This window comes from Caloenas nicobarica, chromosome 12 (genome assembly GCF_036013445.1).
Source record: "Caloenas nicobarica isolate bCalNic1 chromosome 12, bCalNic1.hap1, whole genome shotgun sequence".
NCBI classification, from domain to species: domain Eukaryota; kingdom Metazoa; phylum Chordata; class Aves; order Columbiformes; family Columbidae; genus Caloenas; species Caloenas nicobarica.
In genome coordinates this window covers 2384183-2401158 of record NC_088256.1, presented here as the reverse complement: position 1 = coordinate 2401158, position 16976 = coordinate 2384183, and the positions used below count along the sequence as shown (strand labels likewise).

General features: G+C 48.5%; 2 protein-coding genes across 2 annotated transcripts; one reads left to right on the top strand and one right to left on the bottom strand.

Annotated features, from left to right (window-relative positions):
- Positions 1-4163: 4163 nt before the first annotated feature.
- GLOD5 (glyoxalase domain containing 5) lies at positions 4164-5811 on the top strand. The gene is given in 3 exon segments (XM_065643683.1): positions 4164-4283; positions 5305-5460; positions 5659-5811. Coding segments are annotated over 3 exon segments (429 nt in total).
- A 4539-nt stretch (positions 5812-10350) lies between these two features.
- On the bottom strand, positions 10351-16475 carry LOC135993594 (cis-aconitate decarboxylase-like). Its single transcript, XM_065643546.1, has 6 exons — positions 16401-16475; positions 15757-15811; positions 12796-12983; positions 12524-12616; positions 12024-12229; positions 10351-11269 (listed from the first exon to the last, which is right to left on the bottom strand). The coding sequence occupies exons 1-6, from the start codon at positions 16419-16421 to the stop codon at positions 10351-10353; spliced, it is 1482 nt and encodes a 493-aa protein (XP_065499618.1). The 5' UTR covers positions 16422-16475.
- Positions 16476-16976: the final 501 nt, after the last annotated feature.

The window sequence follows — 16976 nt, the reverse complement described above, 5'->3', positions numbered from 1 at the left end:
GTGTCAAGGACCAGGACATCAGTCCATAAGCTGAAGACCAGACCAGCAGTATCATTGGCCAGGTAGAAGCACATCTGGGGCTAGGCTGGAGACCAGCACCCCTACACCAAAACTCAGACATGAAGTGAAGGCCCCGAGAAGAGCTTAAATATGATCCATGCAGGTTGGTGGAAGCCCCTAGATGAGGCTTATCAAGGCTGTTAAAGGCCAGTTAGTGCCCTCAAAGCCCTGTCAGGCATCACTGGCAATGGTCCTGTTACTAATGCCTGTGGGGCCAACTTCGGGAGTCTTAGTAAAGAAAATACATTAGGATTTTGCCCAAGAAACCAAGGTTTGGGAGGTCTACTTGCTGCTTGTCCCTCTGTCTTCCAGCCCCACTGTGTAGCTATTGAGCTTCTTGATCTGGAGAGGACAGCAAGAATAACCATGCCTGTCAGCTCCTGCATGTCTTGTGAAAATCGGGGCTGACAGACAGAAAAACACTGACAGCCTCCTTCGAGCAAGGCTGCAGCACGAGCTGAGCATCTCTCTGTCCTTCTTGGCCCACTCTGGGCCAGCTGGCGTGAGGCTGCTGCAGAGCCCACAGGAGTGGGCTGAAAACTGTGTTTCAAAAAGAAATGTGGTCTGTTTTCTATAATTGCCCTCAGGGCAGATTTATGAGCCTCTTTCCCCATTCAGAGGCTTGGCATCCTCTTATTTTCTGTTGTTTTGTGTTGAGACCAGTGGCAGTTGCCCCACTGGATGACTCTTAAGGGACATCTGCCATGCTGGGGAGGAACAGCCTTTTGCTGAGCTCCACTGTGGGATTTCCAACCCAGCTTTGCCTTCTCCAGTGTGAACAAACCCACAGTGACCTTCAAGACAAGGAAGGCACAAGGGTGGTGTTGCATGTCCTGGGATTAGCCTGTCTAACCTACTCATCCTCACTACTACTAGTTGGTAGTAGATGGTAACCCACGAAGTAGCTTTGGGGGAAATTCTGTGGGCCAACTTGGACAACCAGGGGAGAAAAATCCAAAAAGTATGTACATAAAGGGTGCAGGTAGTTTGACTACTCTCTCCCACAGCAACCCACAGATGTCCTTTCCCTTCATTTGAGGCAAAAAACCCCCAAACATTTTCAGGTCTTGCCACGTATCAGAAATTCGGGTTTTGTTTGGCATGTTGCTGTACACAGTGAGGTGTGGGCAGGTTGGGTGGAGAAGGTCTAGGCAGAATGATTTTAACACAGAATGTCCTGTGCCTTTAAACAGTTGCCTGGCAGCTTTTCCACAGCCTGAAATACTTCATGCTTTGGAACTAACTGTGCAGAGAGCTTTAGACCTTTCAAAACTCCATTTTGTTTTTGACGGATTTGGTTTTTATAGAGGAAGAAAAAGCAAATCTCAAACTCTGCCTCAGGCCACAGACAATTCCCTTGGACGTGTCTACAGGAAGGGGTGTCCAAAAATGTGCCCAAAACTGTGCACATCACCCTGAGGCTCCTTTGCTATTGCTCCTTGCTACACGTTGCTTGCTAGCGTGTCACCTACAGCTCATCCGTCTCTTACCAGTTGGCAGGAGGTTGCAGTGCTCCCAGGGACAGCGAGTGCCTCGCAGGGCAATTAGACATCAACAAGTTGCACGGTAGAAAATAATCTTGGAAGCAAAGAGGTGAACGAGCACGTTGCCCACTGCCAGGGAGTCCGTTGCAGCTGCTAACTCCAGCTCCTCTGCTCCAGGGATACACTTCTTAACTGTAAGTCTGAGCACCAAGCACAACTGTGTGCTTTAATAAAGCACGTTAACACAGCTGCCCCTGGCAAAGGGAGAGATACGTGGCTAAAATATCCAAACTCTTTTTTTCCAGGCTTTTTCAAGCAACACTATGTATTTGCACTTTCAGGTCCTCTGGGTCAAGGTACAACCTCTGCGGGGAGCAGCGCCCAGAGCTCCTGTTTCTAATCTTGTTGCTCTTGGCCCCCATGCTCCCGTGAAGCTGCTGCTCGCACAGCTCAGCTCCGGGCAGCAGGAGAAGGACAGTCATCAGAGAACTGTCAGGCACCAGCTTGCCCAGCTGTTAGTCCTCTCTTGCAGATACCCAAACAATTTTTGCTGCCTGATTTCCCTGCGGTTGTTTTCTGAGGGGCTCACGTGAGACAGGAGGGTTCTATTGGCAAGGTTTGCTAGGCTGGAGCTGGGAGCTGCAGGCTGTGACATGAGGACTCTGTAACTTGGGAATGTGGAAATCTTCCCGGGTGGAAAGGACTTTGCAGAGGGATGGAGCCCAGATTGCTCGGAGGCGAGGTTGTTAAACACAAACGCCATCTGCAGCAAGGAGGAGCAGTGACTTTCTGCTGCCCCTGTTAACAGCTTCCCCTGTAACTGGTGCAGTCACTGGGCACAGTCCAAGCCACGCTGCAGTCCCAGCTCGGGCTCGGGGACATTGGGGTCTTGCTCCAAGCAAGCTCCTCTGGCTGCATTGAGCAGATGTCCCGGTGAAACTGTGTCTGGTTTCACACTGACCTTGCTCCTGTGTCTGCAGGGCTTTGAAAGCTCTCCTTGCCAGCCGTTCCCATGCTGCAGAAGGGCAATGCCAGAGGATATGAACCCAACATCAGAGAAAACACAAAGGCTCGCTGTAAACCCAGGCTATTGAGTGCCCCGTGCCCTCATGCTGCATCTCCTTGAACCTCTGGCATCAGCCTCACCCTCTGGCCTGTGACGACTTCCAGCACTTTGAAGGCAAATGACGAGGTCAAAGTGGGTTGGTGTTGTGAACTGTTTTTCTGATTTGTGACATTTTCTGCTGAATTATTGTTGAGGTGGTTTATTTTCCACTTTTTTTTTCCCAAGAGGCAGCAGGAGTGTTAGGCTTCCCTTGCATGGGGGTGTCAGTGGAGAACCTGTTGAGGGTCTCAGAAGAGTGAATTGTCATTTGCATCAGGATTTGGGGCTTTTTATGAGCAAGAAGTAAATGTATCTAAGTAGTGAACTGTTACTGATTTGAAGGAAACTTGAATCCATTTATCACTGAGGGGCTTGTCACAACTCTCCTAGTTTCAGCATCCAGGTTTTCTGAATGTAAAATCAACCAAACCCAAAATGAAACAAAAACTTCACAGCCTACCAAAAATGCCTTTAAGGCCACCAGGGCCAGATCCATTTCCTTTTCACAGCTGGGTGCAAAGATGCTCCGAGGCTCTGGGGAACAGCAGGAAAATCTGCTGCCATGGAGTTTAGCCTGAGCCTGCTTTAAATGTGTATGATGATCAGGGGTTTGGGGATCATCAGAGGGTCTTCGGAGTCACCAGGACAGGACCATCAGGGATCCTGCTCTGTTGCGGATAGGGCTGAAGTGAAGCAGAGACGTGACAAGTAGGTCACTGAAATATTTGCAGTACTTTTAATTTGCCTAAAACTGATTTTCCCCTGCCAAGCCACCATGTCACAGTCCAAGAGCCCTCGGCCATTTGCCTCTCGCTCAGTCGCACGTTGGTGGCAAGTTCTCATCCTCTTGGCACTGGTCAGGGCCGCAGTCTCTTTCTTATGGTCCATGATCCTTGTTTTATACCTACATTATGTAGGCACCAGAAAGGATTTTTGTCCCCTTCCTGCAAGATAATGACACAGTGCCTTTCCATGGGTGTACTGGTGCTTTCTTCTCCCAGGAACATTCTTCCCCAGAGACATTTCCTACTGCACTGCCAGGGCCCAGCTCATCTTCACGCTCTGTCTTTGCTCCACCTGGATGAGTGTCCACACCTGGACATGAAGAAAGTCGGGAGGACACCAGAGGGATTTGGAGGGAAGGATCACACACGTGGTCCATCCTTGGTGCACACAGGGTTTTGTGCACTGGGAGCTCAGCATCTTGGTGACATCAGCCCTCAGCAAGGTCACCCAGCTGGACCTCCAGATCGGGCCCCCTCCAGGGGCTCTGGCATGCTCAAGTCCGACTAGAGCAAAGCAGGGGGGGTCTGAGGTTCTTCCAGGAAGGAGAATTTATTGCTTCTGTACTTGTGCCACCTGCAGGCCAAAAGAAAACTTGTGTAATCTCTATTCACAGTTCAGTTCACACCTGCCTGGACCATTTTTCTGAGCAGCTGGACGCTCCTAAGCTTCATGTTCTGTGGTTTTGCACACTAGTTCCCAGCCATAAGATGTCCTAGAATGAGGAGTGTATGAATCCACCCCCATGTTTCATCTGGCGCCTGGACCACCTTGTGTTGACTGTGAAGAGCACTGAGGACACTGTGGTCTTTTATTCCAAAGTCCTAGGCACAGAGGTGGTGACTTTCAAGGTAACATTGGAGGACAGGCTAAACTCACGTCTAGGGAAGCTGGAACCGCGGTTCTGGGTTAGTGGCTGGCCCTTGTGGGTCTCTGACAGGATATCTGGGGCACCTCTGTGGAGTGGGGATGGCAGGACAAGCACAAGCTGCAGGCCATCAAGCTCTGACTTTCAGCAGAATCAAGCTGAGTCAGAGGAAAATCCAAACCATGCTGCAGAAGGAGTCAAAGTAACCAAAAAAAAGAGAAAAGTTCTGTGAAAAACAATTTCTAGGATTGAAGGAGGAGAACCCTCAAACCTACACATCCTCTAAAGATGTCTGGCAGGCTCTTGTTTTGATATTTCCATTGGCAAATAGAGGAAGAGGTGGTTAATATTTTCAGAACAGCCCAAACTCATCTCCACCTTAAGCTTCAGGCCACTTGGCCTGTTCTGGATGTACACACTGCACCTTTTTAACTTCCAAGCTTATGTCCTTCTCTCCTGCCCCATCAAGTCTCTTAAAAGCAGCTGCACTCACATCCCAAGGCTACAGTGAGCCTCAGTTTGTTCTTCAGACAGGTACAGATGGCAGATGAGTGTCCTGCATATCCGTGGGGTCTCAGCTGCCATACGAGCCTGCAGAAATCTCCTTGAGAGTCTGCAAAGAAAAGAGATGCCAAAACCTCCTTCCTCACCCTCTTCCCATTGCCTCATATTTGTTCCCACTGCAGTGTCATCCTCTGCATTATTCGTTTGGCTGCCCCACGGGCAGGATGAAGAATGCACAAAACTAAAAACTTGCATCCATTATGGTTTGGAAATAGCTGCATGTGGCTGTAGGACTTTCTTGGGTCATTCCACATTTCCAGGGATGTCATGGGACACTTGGAGTGGCCAGTTCTTGTCCTTGGGTTGCCACAGCAAGAGCCCAGCATTAGCAGGACTACAGGCAGGTCCCCTGGACTTTTAGGACTACACAGGTGAGTGGATGCTGAAGACTTCCAACCCAGTAAGTCTCATTGCACTTTGATTCTTTTCTTTGGGGACAGGGAAATCACAAAGCTTTACATTTTGGCAACCAGAAGTTTAACCTACATGAGGCTGGGAAGGAGTTTGAAACCAAGGCTCGGTGCTCAGTCCCTGGCTCTGCAGACATCTGCCTTGTCACACAGGTGCCCCTGGACCAGCTGCTGAAGGTGAGGAAGGTGTAGAGTGTGCACAGGGCAGTGTGACCCCAGAAGGCATGAAGCCAGAGCCTCCCAAGTGACACTTTTAGAGTCCATGTCTTGGTACATGTCAGAATTGTCTCATCCAACAGCTCATGTTTTCAAGGCTGGGGGGAAGAGTGCACAATGCTCAGTCTACCACAAGCTTTAAAATCCTGCCCTTATGTGTCTTCCCAGGCCTGTGGGGTGATCATTGAAGAAGGTCCCATGGCCAGAACTGGTGCCATGGGTCCAATAATGTCCATCTACTTCTGAGACCCTGATGAAAATCTGATTGAGGTTTCCAGGTGCAGCACAGACGTGACTGCAGTCGACAGAGGGGAACTCTAACCACAACCATCTTCTGTGCCACCACAGAATAAAGGATGCAGAGGTCAGGCTTTCGATGGCCTATTTCAGGTTCAAGCTTTTATTTTGCAAACCTAGGACAAGTCTTAAATCCCAGCCATAAAAGTAGGGCTGCATGAACCCTGAGAGCTTTCCCAAGGCAGCTTGCTCAGCTCTCACCTCTGGGTGTGAATCCTACTTGTATAAATCACCATCAATGGAGACTTCATGACCTTCTTGGAAAGATCTGTCCTGCTGCTGCTGCACTACTCTTTTTTGGGACATTTTTCCTAATGTCTGCCACCCCTTTTGCTGCAGTTGAAGCCTCTCATTTCTACACGGTCCTCCACGAACACGAAGAACCTGTCATTCCTCTATTCTTAAAAGTCACTTTTACACACCTGAAGATTTCTGTCTCCCTTCTCTGTCTGCCTGCTTGGCCTGACTCAGGCTGGCCGGCACTGGTGGCTCTCACACCAAGCCAGTGGTTTAAATCCAGCTGCGACTGTTGAATTCCAGTTCCTGCCTGGAAACTGGGAGCTTGGCCTCAGTGTCTGACACACGAACTGCTCCTGGGGCTGAAGCTCTCTGCCTCAGGCTCAGCTCTGCATAAATAGTTATAGGGTTCCTGTCAGCTGGGATGGGAAAAAGCAGAGATGTCCTGCATGGCATAGAGGGAGACAGGACTCACCCCTGCCAGGAGGAACGTGTGTCAGCAGAGCTGGAGTGGGCATCTAGAGCAGCAGAATACACTCTGATTCCAGCTGATCGCACCCAGTTACTTGTGAGACACTCCTAAGTTTTCTTATTGCTTTAAAAGCTTAAAAAGCAATCCTTCAGTTATTTAAAAAGCATAAAACAATAAAGAAGGACTTGGATATTTTAAGGGGAGTAGTTCCCCAGCTGGCCACACTGAGGTAGCAACGTCATCACGGTGGAAATAGTGCTGGATGGCAGAGAGGACTCTTCTGACCTCTACAGTGAAAATCCTCTCTAAAATTGAAATAATCTATGAATTGTACTAATTTTTTTCTGCTGGTATTTCGTGGGAAATCCAAAATTTTCCATGGTGTGGAAAAATGCAAAGCCCTAAAAAATTCAATACTTCAGACTACAATAAAAGCTTGTGCTGGGGGTGGCCGAGGGGTGAACGCTGCCTTGAGCTTGAGCTGAACCAATTGTTGGAACTTAAAGACAAGAGCTGCCATGGGAGACAGTCACAGAACCTCATAGCCTTTGTCTTGTGAGCAGGCCCCAGGGAGGGGGATGCCCAGGGAGGGAACCCAAGGGAAGGACCTCAAGGGAGGGACCCCAGAGAAGGACCTCCAGGGAGGGACCTCCAGGAAAGGAACCCCAAGAAGGGACCTCCAGGGAGGGACCCCAGGGAAGGAACCCCAGACAGGACTCCCAGGGAGGGACCCCAGGGAGGGGCCCCTGGGAAGGACCCAGAGAAGGACCTCCAGAGAGGGAACTCCAGGAAAGGAAGCCCCAGAAAAAACCTCCAGGGAGGGATGCCCTGGAAAGGGAGTCCAAGGAAGGAACCCCTGGTGAAGGAACTCCAGGCAGGGATCCTCAGGAGGCACCCCAGCGAAGGACCTCCAGGGAAGGAACTCCAGGAAGGAACCTCCAAAGAAGGACCCCAGGGAGGGGCCCCTGGGAAGGACCCAGGGAAGGACCTCCAGAGAGAGAACCCCAGGAAAGGAACCCCCGGAAGGAACCCCCGGTGAAGGAACCCCAGGGAGGGACTCCCAGGAGGGACCCCACCAAAGGACCTCCAGGGAGGGAACTCCAGGGAGGGAACTCCAAAAAAGGACCCCTGGGAAGGAACCCAGGGAAGGAACACCAGGAAAGGACCCCCCAGGAGAGCTCCTCCGGGAGGGACCCCAGGAAAGGACCCCCAGGGAAGGAACCCCAGGGAGAGACCCCCAGGAGGGACCCCAGGGAAGGATCCCCAGGGAATGAACCCCAGGGAGGGACCCCCAGGAGGGACCCCAGGGAAGGACCCTCAGGGAAGGAACCCCCAGGAGGGATCCCCTGGGAAAGACCCCCGGGCAGGGACCCCCGGCCCGGCCGCGGCTGCTCTCCAAGGTGCTGAAGGCCCGCGGTTCTGTCCGGACCCACTACGGAGCCCCACGGGTGGGTCCTGCCCACGGGAGAGGGTCGATGCCCAGGGGGAAGAAGGCTGGTGGCAGCCTCCTGCTCCTGCCAGCCCTTCCTCAGCTTTCCGCGCTCTCTCCTGCCCAGGCGCTGGTTCCAGCGGAGCCCTATTAATTTCTGGCGTGGGGTTGTAGTTCTTGATGGATTGCTGACACGGACCCTGCCTGGCTCTGCACTGCAAGTGTGCTTTCAGTCACTGGGCTTGCTACTGTAAATATGTTTGTGGAGAAAGCTTTCCTTTTCTTAATTTTAAGTGCCATTTATCTTGGAACTGTTGTAGAAAGAAGGACAATGACTCTTTTCTTACTCAGCCTGAGAGGAGAAATTAGGGACTTTAGTGGCATGATATTAGTCGCTGAATATCCTCAGTGTCACACAAACTGGTCGACAGTTTTCACAGGCCATTTTTTTCCTTGGGTCTTGTAAGGCCTTTTTTCGCTTGCCAGCAGTTTGGGCCTCCTAATTACTTAAGGATATGAAACATTTGCTGTTTGAAACTGGAAATAACTGTTAAGACATTTTCCTGGGCTAGGATACTGGAGGCATTTTCAGGGTCCTAGGCCTTTAGAAGAAATGCCATGAATGAAAAATATCTCAGGTATGCCTTCAGCTGCTAGGTGCTCTGGAAAAGCCACTTACTGCTTCAACAGATAAGGGGCCAAATAAAAGGAAAGTTGGACCCTAACAGCCTTCCTGTGCTTTCCCTTCCTAATTTTACACATCATCTGCTGAAAGGCATCAGGATTGCAACTGATGGGACAACCAAGACATGAATAAGGCTTTCTAGATCTCAAGGACAAAATGTTCTCACCAGGACAAACAAACTGCAGGGCTCAATATTATTCTGGAGAAATCACTGACCACAGGCCAACCTTCTAGTTGGCCCTGTCCTAGCCACTGCCGGGTTCCCCATCTATTGGAAGAGCCTCTGTATTGCATATGTACAGATTAAAACTCAAAACCTGAAGGTCTACATAACGTAGCATTAAATCTTTATGCAGAAAATGAATTTACTTCAGTTCTTTATTGAGAAAGATTCAGTGTGAATACACTAGACAGTAGGAGAAAGTGGATTAAAAGGTGGGTAAACAGTTTGCTCTGTCTGGGAAGTTCTCTGCATAGACCACTACCAGCAAGCTAAAAAGGAACCAGCCCACATTCCTTCTTGCCTGTCTAGTCCCACCTTTGTCCCCCTTGCAGAACCCACCGCTATCTTCCACAATAGATTCTGTACCTATATCATGATCATATTGGAAACAATCATTTGGATCAGCAATCACAGCATTTGTATAATGTACAAAGGAATATTGCATAGTTCTCCATCTTATTTTTCAGAACAGACGCAGGGTAAGAAAGCCTTTCGGTGAATGGCTACTCAGGAGCACACATACTGTTTTCATGCCAGTTGGAAAGATGAGTTAAGGACTGAGTCTTGGTAAGCTTTCCCTCCTCTCAGGGGAGAGAAATAGGAATTTCCCAATGTGAGTCACAGCATGTATGTGCCCAAGTCACCATCCAGAGGTGCCTGTCTCTGCATAGACTATAGAGAACACCTCTGGCGAGCCAGCTCTGAAGAGGTGCCTGGGCGACCTGCGCAAAGCCAGGAGGGATGATGTGGCACAGCCCTGGGATGGGCAGGGATCACCTCAAAGGAGGCACAGGGTGTAGGTGTAGGACTCATGTGGAGTTCCTCACCTACCAATTGCCTTTCATCCAGAAAAGCTATACAGGTTTTAAGGGTGCTTGAACCATCCCTTGTACACAGAGAAGTGACCAACACTTCCCAAGTGAAATGGGAGGCTTTTACTGGAAAAAAACCCAACCCAACCCAAAACAAAACAAACCAAACACCTCTGCCTGAGAGTTTTGCAGGCAGTGTTGTTTACAGTAACTGATAGATTTTTCATCTGGCCAGCATGACTAACTAACCATGGTCTGAAAAGTGCCCAGAAGAGCAGTAAGAAAAGCACACATTCTGCAGCTGAACTTCCTCTTCATCCCAGACTCAGCAGCCAGGCATTCTGTACAGAAATAACTTCAAATGCAGCTTAAAAAAATATCCAAACCCAGTTCCTTCTGGGGAACTGGCTTCCAGGTGATATCCCGGGATTCTCACAGATTTCCATGGCATTTTTTTTGCATTTGTGGTGGCCTTTCAGCTATTCAGGTGGTGTGAACTGTGAGCTGAAATTTAATCTGTGTGCTAATTACTGACACAGACGCACCTCTTGCCTCGTGGGCTCTTTTGGTATTAAGGCGTCTACTTTGACTTCAAGGAGTGGAAAGTTTCTTGGCACTGGAAATCAATAGTAAAAGCACCAATGAAGAAAGAAATCAGAGTTTCACTGGGACAAGTCCCTTATCAAAAAACAACTTGCTGTTCCCTCACAGGCTGCTGGCCAGCTGGGAACTATCTGACAGTTTTTCCAGGTTGTCCACCATGGTGATGATCGTTTCTATTTTTTCTTCTGGAAGCACATGAGAGGCATTGGATCGAAACTTCTTCAGGAGCGATTCTTTACTCAGAGGCTTCCTCCAGTGCCCATAGAAAGTGTCACATTTGCCTGTCAGGACATCCCCACTGTGCAGGAGCAGTGCCACCTCTCCGTACATCTTGTCAAAGTTGGCCACATTATCTTCAGGGTGCTCCACCACCACTTTGTCCAGCAGCTCCCTCAGCTCCTGCCGGTGGATGCTGCTCTCTGAGAAGGAGCTGAGACCCACTTCACCATCCAACAGGGCTGTACAGGCATTGAATTGGAAGGAGTGTCTGGCCTGGTGTTCGGAGCTGGGGAAAGGCCGGTTGATGTACTTTGACACTGGGATCTTCAGCACAATGGTGCGGATCAAAGAAGGAGAGAAGGACCCTGCATAGTTGATGAAGAGGTTCCGCACAGACAAGGCAGCATCCACTACCCAGTGCATTCCCAGGTGGGCTGGGAAGCGCTTAAAAGCAATATCCTGCTTCTCCAAGAGGAACTCATGGTGGTCACTTGGTGTGGACAGTGGTTTGGGCTGATAGATACCATAGAAAGCACTGAATCCAGAGCAACCAGGGATGTCATCCAGAATTAAGGGGTTAGCCTCCATCCCTCGGGCAGCCAGCAGTGCTGCTTCGAGGCCCAGGCGGGTGGCATTTCCGATATGCAATGGCTTGGCTTGGGTGGCAGCGTTTGCCATGGGCGCCCCTGCAAGCGATGCAGCGATGCCCAAAGCATGTGTGCACTGGGCCATGCTGAGAGAGAGCAGTTTTGCAGTGGCCGCAGCACTGCCCATGGTGCCGACCACTGAGGGAGGGTGGAACCTGAAGGGAAAATTGCAGATATGAGCACCCCTGCCTGCTTGGGAAATGGAGCACCCATGCACCTCACCTACCAGACCTGCCAATGAGCCTGGAAATGAACTGCCAAGTCAGCCAGTGGAAATCCCTCATGGCTCTGGTGCAGGTGGGATTCATCTAACTCAAAATTTAGCCATCTAAAAACTAAGTGTCTCTTCGAAACTTGATTTGAGAAAACAGAGTGAGCTCAACAACTCCAGAAATCAATTTTAAGTTTTCCCTAAGAGTAGGTGGCATGGCTTGTGTCCATAAAGCCAAACTTTCTACCCCCAGGCAAATAAGGTGGCCTCCCACAACATGCCCAAGGGTAATGGTTTCTCGTTGATGCAATCTCCTGGAGCAGACCAGGGCACTGCCTGGTGAATGGCAGTTGGCACAGGCAGAAGTTGTGCTGGATACTATGCCCACACTTTAGCTGTCTGTATGGCTGTGGATCACTGCCCGTTCTATGCTCCTGCCCTGTTTATTTTAGATGGCAGAACTGCAGACTCAGTGGTAGTCCTCTTGATGGTTATTTTTGAGGCAAGATCAGTGAAGGTCACCAAATGCAAACCAGATAAATGGTATCTTTCAGCCCTGGCAGAACTGGCCTTTGTCTCTTAGTAGAGTTTTACCCTGATCCTGAGTTCAGCCAAACTTAAACAAACATTTTGAAATCCTGAGTAGGCCTGTTAACAGACTGACCCTCTTCCTACTCAGTGAAGAAAAGGAGGTTTACCTTTTGGGAATGTTGTGAGTCTCAGTGGAGAAATGCATGAGCCTTCCTTGCACTTCGAGGCCCACATTAAATGCCAGCAGAAAATCCATGCCATTAGGTTTGGTACTTGGAGGTAGCATCTGGGAAGCTGCCAGAAGAGCTGGCAGAACAGCCCCTGATGGGTGAGTAGCAGGATGCCAGGTATCATCAAAGTCCATGGAGTGAGTCTGACAGGGAAATGGAGATAAAGACATGCTGATGTCGGGGGCTGGGAGCTGAGAGGGCTAGGGGTCCTTGCTGATATTGCTGAGGCTGCCTCTGCAATAACATCCACCCAGTCACCCAGTGGTCCCCATGGTGGCAGTTTGGTCCCTCTAAAAGCAATGTGCAAGACTGCAGAGGAGCCCAGGACTTCTTGTCCCTCATTACCCCTCCCAGGCACCAGTCTGCTTCCTGTGATACTAACTAGTATCTTAGAAGGCACCACGAAGCAGAGCTTCTCCTGGAAGAACCTGCCTTACCGCAACTCCGTTGGTGAATGCAGCCAGCGTTGGGGAGAGCTTTACACCTGGCTTGCCATAGACAGAGCTCACGGCAACTGAAGAATACAGCTCCTGCGAAAGGGAGGGAAATCCAGGTGAGGATGCTGAGTGAAGCAGTGACTGTGTGATACCAGAACACCCCTCTACTGCAAGGCAAAAGTCCCGCGTCAGCCATGAAATAAGACCTTGGTTGTGGGAGTGATGTCAGGGTGGAGACCACGTAACTACACGGAATATGGGGCTGTTCCTACCCGGCAGTACCGCAGAGCAATATCGAACACATGCGTCGTGCTGCCCACGAGGCCAACCCCAATGCTGTCGAGGATCATCCTCTTGCTTCTGTGACGGACAGTCTTGGACAAGTGCTCGGGTCGAACTGCGTGGATGAAGGAGGCAAAGCTGCTGGTCACGGTCTCCTCCGGAGCGCTCCTGGCCACCACTGCAGCACCAAGAGAGAGGGGAGGGGGAAAGACACATGTGGGTCATGTGCTGACAGCTCACAAGTCTTCATTTTCTGGTCTCACTGAATTTATTGAAGGACAAAGGCAGCTGGAGAGTGCAAGATACACCCAGCATGTCCCTTGGGTCCCGTGGCTGCATCCAGCCCTACAGATTTGGGAGGTGACATACAGCCTCCTTGTGCTGTCCCAGGCTGTGAGCCCCTACCTGAGAACGCCATTTGGGCCCAGAGTCACCTCCTGTGGCTTCAGGCACCTGGCTGAGTCTAGGAGAGGAGCATCACTGCTCCAGGGTCTCTCTATAGACAGTGGAGAGATGCTCCTAGAGAGGGGACTGGCATCTTCTCTGAGAGAAGGTGTCATTTCACCTTCATCACCAGCACAAGGAGCACAAGTTGAGCAGGCTGGTGTGAATCCTGTCCCCTTCCATGGGTTTTCAAGGGTCCACAACGCATCCAGTCTCCTGCCCTGCAAGGGCTGCTCCGTGCACCTCTGGGGTGGCTTCAAGAAGGTTAAGTAAAGCAGTTTCAGGGCTTAGCCATGTACTCTCACCCTGGGCTTCAAGCAACCATCTTTTGGGGGGTCAATACAAATTATGTCGCCTTATTTGGAGAAAGGGCAGAGTGGATGCCCTGCTACGTTACCAGTGGTGTCCTGTTGGGAGTAGATCACATAAAAACCAAACTTCTTATAGCTTCTATTATTTTTCGGCAAGAAGAACTAGACCCAAAGTCTGGGTTTATCCAGAAGTTCGGTCCTATTAGGCACTGAGGTGTCTTGACTCAGCCAGCAACGCTGTTAAGCCCTTTGCACTCAAAAAAACCCAAACCCCAAACCCTCCAAAAAGCCTCCTTTGTGTGTTCCTTCATAGTTGAGCTCAGGATTTCAAAGGATTCAGCCTGTGTTTCAGAAGGGGATTAAACCAGATGATCTCCTGAGCTTGATGTTTGAAGAAAAGTTTTTCCTGTCTCTGAAAGCACCTGTGCTGGTAGACAAGAAGCAACACATTGAGCTTCCCAAGGCAAAATCCATGCCTGTATTTATGAACTGTAAGATAGAGGTGAGCAGACAGCACAAACTAGTGGTGCTTTTGGATTTAGAAGTCACCATTTCCAAATCTTTGAGGTGTTGAAATTCTGTGGGAAATGACCAATTTGGGACCATTGTACTTTTTAGTGACAAATTGCTTTGTTTTGATGGATTTATAATTCATGTAATTATAATTATTATGACCCCTTATAATTTATAATATAATTTTGAGAGTGCACGTGAAAGTAGGAAAACTATCAAATTCAATATAGCTAACATCTGCATGATTGTGAATCCATATATATATATAGACACTAATATGTGTATATGAGGGGTACATATGCACATGCACTCAGGTAAAAGATGGCATTAATGTCCAAAGGAAACTAATCACATGAAAAAGTCAAGATGAGTGAAGCAAGAAAATAAAAATATTTTGCTTTAGCATCTTACAGGAAACATCATCAAAATCAGTGGGTACATATGACACTTCATTTTTTAAACAGAAAATATGCCAATTAAAAAAAATGACCATTCCCTAATTTCACTAGCTTGTATTCATTCTTAAATGTCATGCCTACTGACTCACAGTTTGCTTGCAAATGTATTTGGACTCACCTAGAGCCTAGGAGTCTAAAACCACTCGTAAACACAGCTGAGAATGTCATCATTGCTGTGACTCACTGAAACAAAATTCACCCCTTGCAGCAGCTCTATGAAATATATTGCTATAGGAATCTGTAACACTCAGCAGAAACCTTCTGCTGACAAAAATCCGTGTCCTCCCTGTGTTCTCTGAGAGCATCTTCAGTCTACGACAAACGAAAGCAGCAACGCCCTCAGGGAGAAGGAAACAGTGAAGTCAAAGAGACTGGAGAGGCTGGAGGAAAATCTGCTCGAATCACATTGCGGCCATAAAATTTTGATTGCTTCCTTCCCGTTATCAAATGCTCTTTGTCGCTTTAGTAGATGGCAATTTTTTTTTTAACCCTTCGGTTAGAGACATTCATGACATCAGTGTTTTTGTCCTGGTACGGCAGCTGTGCTGTGTTACTTGATTAAAAAAAAAAGACCCTGTCTAATAAGCTTGTCCAAGAGCAAATAAATCTGTGTGGATTATTATTATTTCTCTTGTTCTCAAGTACTCATTAAGTAACAGCCATTGCACTAATTGTAGTAATAATACAGTCTGAAATAAGTTAATAGACAAACTTATAATAGACCAAGAGGCTGCACAGCAAAAGTTCTGCTTAATTTGTCTGAAGCAGAGAAGCTGTAGACATGCAGCCCTGGCAAAGACAACACACTGGCTGTGAGACATAGAAAATGATCCGTGAATCCCTCCAAGCAATGTTAATAGCAAGATCAGATGTAATAAAGAATGATAAAGAGGAGTTAAGGATCTGAGCAATCCGATGACAACTACAATTTAAATATCTTACATTTATGGTCAAAGTGTAAGAATTTGGAAAGTCTGGTTCTAAATCAGCGCAGGACTAACAATCAATATTTTCACCACCTGTTACTTTTTAACTTGTTCTTTAGCAGCTGAGGGCAATAATCATCACAAGACCCCCCAAGCTTGCTTTGTCTCCCAAGAATTTGAGCGGTTTATCTCAGTGCGCTTAGCCCAGCACTTTTTTTTTTTTTTAAGTAGTTACATTATTATTTTGGGATGCTCTTTGAAAAAGGATAGGGAATGCTGTTCTGCAGAGAGATACAAACCGTGAGCAGCAGTTTTGTGAACTTGCCGGGAGCTTGCCAAGAACTTCTGGTATTTCTAGAGTAAAGACAGAGAAAGAGCATTTGTCACCTAAGCTGCCTGAACTTTTTCAGAGCAGTTTTACTGGTTGTGCCTATAACATGGCATTGTAAGGCACTCAGAGATCAAACAAGCGGATAAAACTAACTACACATTTAAAGGAGAAAAAAATATTTTCCAAAGCTCAGTCCAGCAGAGGTGCCAAGAATAGCCAGGGAAGTGAAGCAGTGCAGGAGAAGGGGCAGCGCAGCCTTTTCAGACCTACCATGGGATCCTCTTGTGGCTGCGAGCAGGACCAGCTCGGAGTGGACACGAGGAGAAAAAAAACCACCCAGCACATCCCAACAACAACAACCCCCCTGCCATGGCACTGTACAAAACAGGTTTGGGACACATCAAAGGAGCAGGCATGGAAGGAAGAGGTTAGTAACTGTGAATAATGCATCTGTGAAAACCATCTGATTTTGTTAGTATTGGGGCAGGTTCCCATTTAATGCCATGATAATTTTGACCAGTTGAGGAACCGCCCGGCAAACAACATTACCTCCTTAAAGTGAAAAAGGAAAGATCAGAGATGGATAGGGTTTGTACATGAAATAGTAGTTACCTGTAAGGTTAAGTAGACCATGCTGGTGGCTGTTACCTCTGCTTAATCCCCAGCTCTGCACGGCTTGATTCGAGGGATGGAAGAGGTGTCTGAAAGGTGCTTTGGTGTCAGGGTTTATATATGCTTCTGAAAGGCAATTTGCTTTTTGGTTTTTTTTGCAACTGAATTTCAAGTGCGATGACATCAGCCTCCGGGGACTGAGAGGGTGGGGGGAATAGATGAGGAGGGGTGGCTTTTCTCTGCTGAACAGAAGGGAACCCCCCCTTGGTTTCAGGAAATAAAAAAAGATTTAGGACAATAACCGACAAAGTTCAAGGAAATTCCTGTCTCCAAAATGCTACAGGTGCCAATGTGTGAAGCAACTGGCCCTAGGCTCCTCCTACAGAGGACGACTATAAAACTGGTACCTACCAGGAAATGAGAGGGACAAGAGCATCTTCCCATTGAGCTGAAGTGTCACCAAACCAGGTAATCCAAGCTGCAGAGGGACAAGTCTGGCATTGGTGTGTTTCTTTGATGCTTTTCTTAAATACATTCAGTGTTTTGTAATTTGGCTGAATCTTTTCATATCTCTCC

Bases quoted from the DNA above. Each gene is read 5' to 3' on its own strand.
- LOC135993594 (XM_065643546.1), bottom strand. From the start codon at position 16,421: ATGGTCTACTTAACCTTACAG. The intron at 15,812-16,400 runs GTAACTACTATT...TCTTTACTCTAG, and splicing joins TGGTCTACTTAACCTTACAG to AAATACCAGAAGTTCTTGGC. The intron at 12,230-12,523 runs GTAAGGCAGGTT...TTTCCCTGTCAG, and splicing joins CATTCACCAACGGAGTTGCG to ACTCACTCCATGGACTTTGA.